The 12,006-nt window shown below is 32.0% G+C and overlaps 1 protein-coding gene across 3 annotated transcripts in view; it reads right to left on the bottom strand.

Annotated features, from left to right (window-relative positions):
- Nucleotides 1-12,006, bottom strand: part of FER (FER tyrosine kinase) — a 466,095-nt gene that overhangs the window by 228,364 nt on the left and 225,725 nt on the right. For all 3 annotated transcript variants that reach the window (XM_082651708.1, XM_082651707.1, XM_082651709.1), the window contains 2 exons: nucleotides 10,304-10,507; nucleotides 916-1,038 (listed from right to left, as the gene is read on the bottom strand). In XM_082651708.1, the coding sequence (XP_082507834.1) occupies nucleotides 916-1,038; nucleotides 10,304-10,507 (327 nt within the window). The remainder of the gene's footprint in view (nucleotides 1-915; nucleotides 1,039-10,303; nucleotides 10,508-12,006) is intronic.

Here is a 12,006-nt window from a genome sequence, read left to right as displayed (position 1 = left end):
TAAAGACTGACTAATATAATACAAGTACAACTATAGACACTATGTTCCAGACTAACAAAGGGAAATATAACAATTGTTTATTAAGTTTTAAAAGTTTTAGGTGAATTTGGATTATATACTAGCATTCTTGGGAATAACACTTGCTTCATATTAAAAGTCATCCCTAGATATGTAAACCTCAAGTCAGCAAATATTAACCTACCAGGTTTTATGACTTTCCTATTTCTACACTGTTCTTCACATGAGACGGCCCCCAAAGGAAAGGGACTTTTGTTGACCCCAACCCAATTCCTGGAACATTAAAAGTGCTCAGAAGTTAAGCCAGCTCCATTGTTCCTCCCAGGCCAGGCTCCACAGGTTTTACCTTAAAAACACAAACCTGCCTCATACCTCGCAAATCTCTTAAAGCTCATGAAAGCAATCTGTTCTATCTTAGAGGTAAAAATGACCTAGAACAATCTCTCGCCCAGCTACCTGGTTGTACATAGTGAAGTTATGATTTACTGGCTTTGTGAAGAGTAGTGTAGTTTTAAAAAATTCCAGTGTCTTATAATATATTGTAACCTTAACACCCAAAATTGAAATTCTAATTTACTCTTGATTGCTGGACATTTTCTTTGACTTCTACATCTCAGAATCTTTTATAAACTGAGCCTTTAAAGTCTGAACCTTATAGTGTGAAGGAAGGCCTCCAGTCTTTCAAGAAAAACTGGGAAGGAAAAAGAAAAAAAACAGGCCATTTGCAAACACTGAATAAAAAGGTAACCCATCTCCCATCTTAATAAAACCAAGGAAATTCCATGTTTTGACTATAATTGTTTCCAAACTTCTATAAATAATCTAAGAACTTTATTTACTGTGGGGAATAACTCACAAAGCAGTCTCAAAAAAAAAAAGGTGAATATATGCACCTACCTTAGGAATAGGATTCAGCAGAACTACACCTGATTTCTTAGTGATGACCTGTTTTGTTGTATAGTGATGGTCTATAAGTTGAGGGATATTTGAAAACCCAGTGCCTTCAAAACGATACATGTTCTGGAGAAAGGACAATAAAGTAGAATAAATATGAAGACATTGCTTCAGCAACATTACGTTCATCAATAAAGTTCCATTTAAGAAAAACTATTATTGCACAACAATGTGAAGATACTGAACACTACTGAACTATTATACACTTAAAAATGGTTACGATGGTAAAAATAAAAAAATTCCAACATGCTAAAAAAATTTACCTTTGCATCAAGAAATTAATTTTCATAATGACTAAATATAATTCAGATTACTAAAAAACAAAAAAGACGAAAAAGAAAAACTTACAGACCTGGAATGCATTTTGCTAAAATAATAACCAAAGGAAATAAAGCATGGGATACATTTAAGTTAAGGAACAAGAAATATGTGTATATATGTTTGCTTATATGTTCCATTTGATAAAATTTTCAAGATAAAAAATAATGTCAAAAGGTTGAGGAAGTATATCCAATATAATAATAAGTATTTTAAGGATACCTCTGATGATCATTTATTTCCCTTTTATCAATACAGTATTGATTGGTTTTTCTACACTGGGGTTATTCATGTATTATTCTTTCACCAAAACCACACAGTCATTCACATTCACTTATATTTGATAAAGAAATAAAATGCTGCAGACACAAAACTGCATATATCAGCATAGTCAAATCGTAGCACTTTTTGATTTCAAAACATCAAGTTAGTAACATTTTGCCAAACTCTGTCAAGACCCCTTTTCTCTGTCTTCATATTTCAAACAGGCATGTAGGTCAGTAATCATAGGGATGAATTGATGGCAATAAGTTTAGCAAAGAAAAAAATATCTTATTGGGCCTGTTTTTCAATGCAAAAAGTGTTACAATACAGTGTGATGTAATAAAGGCTTCCATTTGATTGTTCACAAAGTATTCACCTGTATATATACGGGTGATGTGTACAAATACAGATACAAACATGCTCCATTTTAAGAAAACTCTATGCTAAGAAATAAGAAATTTCAAAACTCTCTAAATTTGGATACTATTTACATTACTGGAAGATTATTTTCCCAGTTAAAGGATAAAAAAACACGAACTTCCTTTTCCATAATATAAAATTAGATTCAATTTATCAGAATCTAATTTATATACAGCTTTGTAAATGAATATTTTCGTTTCATCAAGTGAGGAACAAACATGCACTAGCTTATTTTAACACTTAACTATATAGTTCAACTCAAGGCAGTTTGTGTTAAGGGTCAATTCAAGGCAGTTGTTAATAAACTGACTAAAGAACTGTTGCATACAACAGCCAGACCTGCTATGATATATTAGTAAAGATATTTAAGAATATTTCACACTAAGGACAGTAGTCTATTACTAGATGTGCAATGCACTGAGCAATTTCTCTCAATGCCTCAGTTTATTTCAAAACAGAAATAATATTTGGACGTCCTCACACAAAAAGTGTGAGGCCTGAACAAGTATAAACATGCAAATCACTGCTTAGTATACAGTACACACTCAATTATTAAGTCATCATACAAATAATAAACCTTGGATTACAAAAATAATTCCAAATCTGGATATATGATAAGAAACATTTTCAAAGGACACTTAAAAGTGTAAATTACATGTTCTCAAGGAATAATGATTATCTGTAAATAACCAAATATCCTAGAAGGCATTCTTACATGAAAATAAGACATGAAGAAAGGTAAAATGTTACAGATGTGTAACACGTAATAATAACAGTAATATCTGAACCAAATATATGGTCTTGTATACTTGAAAGTTCCTGAGAGTAGATATTAAACATTCCCACACACACACAAAAAAAGAGTTAATTACGTGGGATGATGGTTGTGTTAATTACCTTGATCTTGGCAATCATTCTACAATGTGTACCAAATCATCATGTTGTACACTTTACATATATACAATTATATTTGCTTATTATTCCTCAATGAAGTATATGTGTGTGTGTGTGTGTGTGTATATATGTATGTGTGTATATACATACACAAACACACATACACACACACACACACAGTTTCTCCCTCTGTCTTTCTTCAGTCTCTTAGTAAAGAGCCAGGAAATCCTGTTAGACCATTCCATTATTTCGCACAAAATTTTTACCTCCCTCAGAATAAAAGCCTAAGTCTTTACCATGGTCGTTAGGGCCCTCTAATCTGTCCTCTATCATCTCTGTCACCTCATCTCTTACCAAATCCCCCATCCCCCCTCAGTCCCCTCCAGCCACACTCATTTTCTTCTTGTTTTATAAACACACTACACATATTCCCTCCTCAGGGAGTTTACACTTGCTGCTTGAAAATAGTTCCTTGGATGGCCGTTTGGGTAATGGCTCCCTTACTTCCTTCTAGTCTTTCATCAAATGTCACCTTTTCAGTGAGGTCTACTCAGGCCATCCAATATCCATTTTCTCACCCCAACTAAACTTCTTACCTCCTTTTCCTTACTAAATTTTTCTCCTTAGAATTTATCACTATCTAACATCACATATATTTTACTTATGTATCTTGTTTATTGCCTATCTCCTCCTCTAGAATATAAGCTCATGAGATGATAAATTTTTATCTTTGTTTTGTTCATCTGAGTATCCCTCTGGTCAAGAACAGTGCCTGGCATATATTGCCTGGATAAATAAAAGTGTGCGAAATAAATGAAATGCAATGCATATAAAATGACTATAAAGTTAAAGTAAGACAACTTAACATAGAAATGAATACTGGAAAGTTCACACACTCACACAAACTCAAGATGCCCCTGTAGAATGTTTAATAAAAAGTAAGTAATGAGATGAAGTTCACACAGAATGAAATTTTAAAGTCAGCCACTAGTGTCATAAAGCCTTATATAAATTTCTAATATACCTCTTATAACTAGAGAAATAGAGAATAAAATAATAGGAATTTTCAGTTTTCCTTTCTTAAGAACATATCTAGTTTTTAATCTAAAGGTAGTTTTCTGCCATTGACACAGTAATCATGATGAACTAATACAGTAATACAAGCAGCAGTACTTCCTTCATGGGCTAAAATGAGAAACTGATTCCTAGCAAGTATTTGTTTAAAACAATTCCTCTGACATCAGTGAAGTTCTGAGTCCTAAAACAGTGCAAAACCAATTAATTCACTTCCTTAAAGATGAAGATAATGTAATGAATCTAAAAATGATGCTATGGCTGTTTGCTTATAAAGTTCACCTAAGCAACTAAGGTCAAGAATAATACATTCACGGAACCCTCATGCACTGCTGGTGGGAATGTAAATTGGTGCAGCCACTATGGAAAAAAGTTTGGAGTTTCCTCAAAAAACTAAAAAGAGAACTACCATATGATGCAGTAATTCAACTTCTTGGTATTTTTCTGAAGAAAATAAAAAACAGTAATTAGAAAAGATACATGCACCCCTATGTTTACTACAGCATTATTTACAATAACCAAGGTATGGAAGAGACCTAAGTGTCCATCAATAGATGAATGGCTAAAGAAGAATGCATAAAAAACAAGATACACACACACACACAATGCACTATTACTCAGCCATAAAAAAGAATGAAACCTTGCCATTTGCGACAACATGGATGGATTTAGAGGGTATCATGCTAAGTGAAATAAGTCAGAGAAAGATAAATATTATATGTGGAATCTAAAAGACAAAACAAACAAGCATAACAAAATAGAAACAGACTCATAGATACAGGGAAGAAATTGGTGGTTGCCAGAGGGGAAGAGGGTAGAGGGATGAAAGAAATAGGTAAGGGAGATTAAGAGGTACATATTTCTAGCTAAACAACAAATAAGTCATGAGGATGTATTGTACAGGATAGGGAATATAGTCAATAATATTGTAATAACTTTGTATAGTGACAGATGGTAACGACTTACGGTGATCATTTTGTAGTGTACACAAATATCAAATTACTATGATGTACACCTGGAACAAAGGTAATATTAGAAGTCAACTGTACTACAATTAAAAATAAAAAAAGAATACATTCACCAAAAATGTTGAGGACTTGTTTCTTGATACATTCAAAATTCTGAATATTACATTTGACTTTGTACAAATCTGTGTAAATTTCTTATAGTTCAGATGACCTGAGGTTGGGTTCACATATAGAGAATTCTTTTTAAATTTTTTCTACATGGCTTTACTAATAATGTGACAGAGAGAATCCACATTAACTTTCAAATAAGAGATTTCTCTTTGGAGCTACTAATGACCTCTTATGTGAATTCCAAAAGAAGCAATAAAAAATAGTAGTAAAAAATAAATTTCTACAAATTCCTACGAAGATCATTTTGTTGATAGTCATTTGTATTACATTTAAAAAAACCATGTAATATATCATTTAAAAATAAGTATAAATAAAAAATATGTTATGAATCAATCTTTGTAAAATAAGAATTACATAGTTGCACACAATTAAAATATATTTTTAAGATCTCAAAGAATATACAGCGAGCCCGCAAGGGCGTATTAACTGTGAAGCACATGTTCTGTGATACATATTTCTGAATTTTTACTAAGAGTATGCAATATTTTTGTTTTTAAAACATTCACTATATCTAGAATTCATTCCTGATTTATCACTGTGCTACTTAAGAATCAATCATGCATATAGATGAAAAACAATAAAAAGTAGAATCAGATTTTGTTGCTACACATATTTCCAGAGGACTATTATTATGCAAGGAAGTCAGAACAGAATAACCACACAAAAATGAGAAGGGGATTCAATGAATGTGTAATTTGAAATATTAGATCTGAGTAGATCTGAGTAGTAGTAGTAGTAGATCTGAGTAGATCTCCTGAGAAACCATCAAGGATAAGCACGCATAAGAAAAAAATAAAAAGGAAAGAGGGAAAATCATTTCTGAAAGAGGCCAAGATGAATAAGCTGAATAAAAACAAAAGGCTAGAACACTCCTTTTTTGGGTAATACCCAACAATAAAAATGTAAAACATAAATTTTAGCTTTCTCAAATAAAAAAAGCACACTGACTAGTTATATTACTAGTTAAACCAGTAAACAGGAAGGATTGTTGGGGAATCTGAGGAATAAAATTAGTAACATTTTGGTAAGGCTTTTCCTAGTTAACTTTCATTCATTCTTCAGATGTTGTCTCAAACGTAATTTCCTTAAGTTTTCCAGTTAAAAGTGTTCATAGCACTGTGTATCTTTAGAGCACTTAATAAAGTTTATAATTACATATATTGCGTGTGATTTACGAATGACCGTGAGCCTCCCCACTAGACTGTAAGCTCCACCATTATATCTCTGTGTCTTAAAAGTACTCACTCAATTAGTATTTCCTGGAAACTAATTAATAAGGATTTGGAATGGCTTTGCTTTATTGTTAAGAAGGAAGTCTCCTAGGTCCCTAATTGTGTGTCTGGGGCACAGAAAATGATATCTTATGCTGATTTCATTTTGACTTCAAGGAACGTATTGCCTTCTCTTGAATCTTTGAATGGCTGGAGTAAAACAGTTAAAATAATCTTAAGTGTACAAGGATAAGAACACAAACTTGGAATTGTCATACAAACAAGTTTTGGGTCTGTATATACTTTCACTTAGTCTTTCTTAAGATCCACAGTATGAATTTAAAAGGTAGTTCGAAGAGCCTAGAGATTGTGGCAAAAAAAACAAAGTAAACCTGTCTGGTACATTCAGAGAATACATCCATCACTTTAAAGTGAAACTCAGCATATGATACACATCCAATAGATATCTGTTGAATGAACTGATGATACAATACACTGAGCTACCCAATTTCACATAGTAACTACTCACAGCCTCCACTTCTGTGCTATTTTTGTTTTATTGGCCCGTATCCCTGGACTCTATAGAATACTTGCTCAATTAGTATTTTTTGATTGAAATGAATGAATAAAAAAGGATGATATGCCATTATGTAGAGGATGTTCCTCCAGGTTTTATTTTAAAATATTTACTATGTTGTGATTTTTAAATTCATCACCAGATGTTAATTCAAATGTCTGGCTCAATTATCCTTAAATTTGCATCTTTAATGTTTCTCTGTTCATGAATTCTACTAATGTCTCACCTAGCAGGTCTTAAGCTCACCGAGCAGTAGGCCATACATTTTCAGTTTCACCTCCCTACACTGCATAACATGATACTCTGCCAAAATGTGTTTTTAGCAAATATGTGTCAGATAAATAAAATTAGAGCAATATGAATTGGTATTTTACTATTAATAATAGCGCAAAAAGTTTTTTTCTGAAGTACTTTGTTTTATCACTTCTTTTTGTTTACCTTATACAAAAGCAAGGATTTGATTATATATCAACTTATCAAATGAAACAATGCTATTTGAATCTCTATGAAAATCTGTCAATATTTATGACAAAAGATAAACAGTTTTAGGTACAAACTCTAACTATGGCTTTACATCAAGCACCATAAACAGGTTAGTAACTATGGAATAAGTCAGTAAATAACACTAGAATTACACTGAGATTCAGATACTTAGCTATGCTTAATATATCTGGCTTTATGAAATTAATGTAATTAGTGTCCAATAAAAAGTACAGTTCTCCTTGCTTGAACTAGCTAAAACACCAGATATTCTCTGCTAGAGTAGTAAAAAATGTAAAAATCTAAAGTATCTGCATCCATCTTGATCAGTCATAATGTTCACAGCATGCAGAGTTTCACACCATGTTAAAAAAAATAACTGTGATATGCATACAAAAATAAAGCTTCAAAACAACTGCCAAACTAGACTCTAGTTGACAGAGATAATGTTGCTAAAAATAACGTTATTTGTAATCAATGAATACCTCAAACTTAAATATATAAATTCTAAAATAATACTTTCATTACTATTTAAATTTCACAAATAAATCTCAATAGGAACCAAAAGAAAATTTTTAAGTTAACTTTTCCAATTACACTGATATTTCATACAAAGTACATTTGTATGTTTTTCCAAATAAAGTGTTCAAACAATGGTAAAAATGCCTAATGATCTGCATAGCACTTCACACATTACAAAGAATATATTCACTGTTTGACTCTCACAATCAGTGTATCAGCTATTACCCCCAATTACTTCCTAAACCAGAGCTTGTAAAGTACTTATCTGGGCCTGAAACCCAAGTTTTCATTGATTACTATGTGACTTTTTTTCCACAAAATCCTATATTTCCTTATGTCTTCCTCACTTAGGACACCTGACCCCACATTTATGTACAGCTTTTATAATCTACTAATGGATTATAAATTCATTGATTGGAATATAATAGGCAATCATTAAATATCTGGTAATGACTTCCCCCATTTATAAACCCCTTCCAGACAACAGGTATATGAGGAAGGAAATGGGATAATTTTAGACCAAGTAAGATTCACCTCCACAAGAAGAAAAAGAATTAAAATTTCCCCAAACAGTCGATTTCACCTTAAAACTCTTATTTTTCAACTGATTGAAGAACTCAACATTATATAATGAGGGCAAATTAAATAAAATTAGGCAGTGGAAAACCTGAGGCATTTACAGAAATACAAGTACTCTCTTCTTTAAAAGAGATCTTTGCAAAATTTCAATGACAGAGGAAGCCGAATAAAATCTTTAAATGTGAACTTGTAACAATATCTTATTTTTAGAATATATTATGCTGTTCACTTTAGTTACTTAAAACAAAATGGCAATGTTAAAGACAAGTGATAATTTGCAAGTGGACCCTTTCCATTTTGTTTCTAAAAGTACTAAGTTAAATTCCTACAGTTATATTTTAAACTATAAGAGGTAATAAGGGAAATATTTCAGTCTTATTTAATGTATGACATATTTCAAAGAGTAACTTTTAGAGCTTAGAAAATAGAAGGAAACATTCATATAAGTTGTAGTTTATAGTTTACCTACCATCTTTCCTTCTACAATTCTCATACCATTTTATAAATATTGTCAACATGGTCACTGGTTGTAATAAGGAAGGTTATCTACATCCATAATTTAAGGGCACATACAAATTTAAAGAAAGTAAGGGATGACATACTATTAGAAACAGGTTGGATGTATAAGAGTAGGCAAATATAATTATCAAGTTGAAGTCTGAATACTATGCAAAATTAACAAGTAGTATGAAAATTATAATATATACTTTAATATACTTATTTTAACCCATCTGAACAGCATCTATTTTCATTTAAATATAATCCCTAGATGTGACTATACTAAATGCAACTTTTAAATGGTTACTTTTATGGTATGTGAATTTTACCTCAGAATTATATCTATATAGTAGATAGATAATATAATATGCAATATATATTATCACTAGAACTTATATATATGTGAACTATATATGAACTTGAACATATATGTTCCTAAAACCCTCTGAAGTTCATGTAATGATAATGGTTCAATCTTCTTGTACGGTACTTAGCATCACTATAGTGCCTGGACATAAACTGAAATCCTACAGACAGCCAGCTTGAAAATGCATGCCATTTGATATGATGGGGTAAAAAATGACAAATAGAGGCATCAATTCCTTCCTATGACAAAAATATTAAAAATTTCTCAGTGGGTAAAGTTAAACAAAATTTTGAGATCACTCTTCATCTGTTGAGTGCTTAATAAAGAATGTAACAAATAAGTTTACAATACTTAAACTTCAATAAATAAATCAGTATTAGAATAAGCAATATGCCCAGACCAGTTTAAAAATTTTTCTTCGATATCTATTTATTGTTCATTAATGCCAACAAATAATAGCTTATATATAAGTGGAAAAAAACCCTTAATACTCAAAGAATCATAAAAACAATTCAACTATCACTGTCCCATTCATTAAGGTACTTCATTATTACTATTTAATATAATATTCTTAAAAATCTCTCATGGTAACATTTTTGAGCAATTTCAAGGGCTGGTTTCAAGAGCATAAAATTCATAATTAAGTTTCTCTAAAAAAATTATGATAATCACATTATTTCTTTTTATTTTTAATATAAAGGATCATTAATGTTCAAAGTTAACTTAAAACATTAAATATTTATGTATTTAAATTTAATGTAAATTGTAACAACTATTCTTAACTTTAAATTTTAAAATATGTATTTCCTTAAAAAGGTTAAAATTTTAGTGAATTTTAGAGCACTCTACTTACGGAATTCAGAAAAAAGAAAAATTAAGTGCTAAAGTTAGTGTTACAGGCATTTATCACAAATTATTCATCATTTATTACAATTATACCTCAATTAACTATATCAAAATATACATAAAAACTAAATTGGAAACGTACATCAACAAATTGTATGATAAAGTGTCTCCTTTGTCCATCAGAAAATACAGAAAGGACATATTCACCAGGTTTCCCATGACTCTCTCGGACCAAGAAGTCTCCTTGTTGTTTTAACAGATCTTGCGCTTCTATTCTGGGAATTGCACCATGGTACCAATCCTGTTCTGCCAGAGGCTTCTCAATAATGGGGATCGTATCACAGAACTTGAGCAAATATTGAAAAAAAACTAAATTAGAGAAAATAGCAATTTTTTTCTGGTAAAGCTAACAGCAATTATAAATACTTCTTACCTATGTTCTTCCCTTTAATTAACCAATTAAAAGTTATATGATGAATCTGAAATTTTCATAATTTTTAAAGAAAATACATCCTAGAGCACTGGTGCTGAAGCTTAGCACAAATACATATCCTTAAATACTTGAAGGTTATTTGTTTTTTCTATCTATCATACATAGGTACACAAAACATCAACATTTAAAGTTGGCACTTATAGTCTTATTCACCATGTCATAAAATAAATCCATATATTTAAAATTTTTCAATCAGAGAATTATGATGAAAAGAGAGTATGATCAGAGAAATTTACCATAAAATAACTTCATTTTAAAAGTTCAGTTATATCTTTTTATGGAATTAACTCTTAATCACATGGGCTGTGGACTGTCCATGTCAAGGGTCCCAGGAGCACTAAGTCTTCATTTGATGCTGCTCTGTTGCTGTGCCTTCTCATTCTTATCCTTATTCCCCTGACTTCCTTAACCATTACCTCTGCCACATGGCTGGTCCTGATCCTGTACAGCAATGGCAGACAAAGCCTTAGGTGAAATAGCTTCATTGAAACCACCAATGTTCAATTACAAACATATGGCAAAAAGAAGGGAGGAATATAAGTCATGAGCACAGCAGGAAAGCAAATTATCTGTTATTTTAGGAGGCCAAGTGCTAATAACAAATAGAGATAACTAAGAGCTAGTTATGTTTCGTTGAAAAGTTTCTAATTAATAATAGATGAAATCACACATTTTCTGATTGCAAAAAAGTAAAAAGTTTTTTGTTTGCTTATATTTATCACCCACAGAAACTAAATTGCCCCAGGCAGTAAGAGTACTTTATGGGTAAGGTATAATAATATGCACTAATCCTTAACGTTCTCAAAATATGCACAATGCCTCATGAGAAAGTCATAAATTGGAAAAATAAGAATTAATAAATGAAAGACAAATATTCACACATCAATCAGGTTTTTCAGGTTGATATTATGAACTCTACATAGGGACAAAATACGGTACCTTTCTGGTAAATGAGAACTAGTTTTGAAGAGAGCCTGCATTGTTTTGTACCACACGAAGAGGCTTAAAACTTACTGGTCAAAGTTCCATTTTATATTATCCAAAACCCATCCGACTGATTTAAAAAAAGAACCTTGGGGGCTTCCCTGGTGGTGCAGCGGTTGAGAGTCCGCCTGCCGATGCTGGAGACACGGGTTCGTGCCCCGGTCCGGGAAGATCCCACATGCCGCAGAGCGGCTGGGCCCGTGAGCCATGGCCGCTGAGCCTGCGCGTCTGGAGCCTGTGCTCCGCAACGGGAGTGGGCCACCACAGTGAGAGGCCCGCGTACCGCAAGAAACAATAAACAAAACAAAACAAACAAAACAAAACAAAAAAAGAACCTTGGGCTTCCCTGGTGGCGCAGTGGTTGAGAG

The sequence above is a fragment of the Grampus griseus genome (genome assembly GCF_964374135.1).
Source record: "Grampus griseus genome assembly, chromosome: 3".
Lineage (NCBI taxonomy): Eukaryota > Metazoa > Chordata > Mammalia > Artiodactyla > Delphinidae > Grampus > Grampus griseus.
The sequence above is the reverse complement of the archived record's forward strand: the minus strand, read 5'-3'. Positions and strand labels throughout refer to the sequence as shown.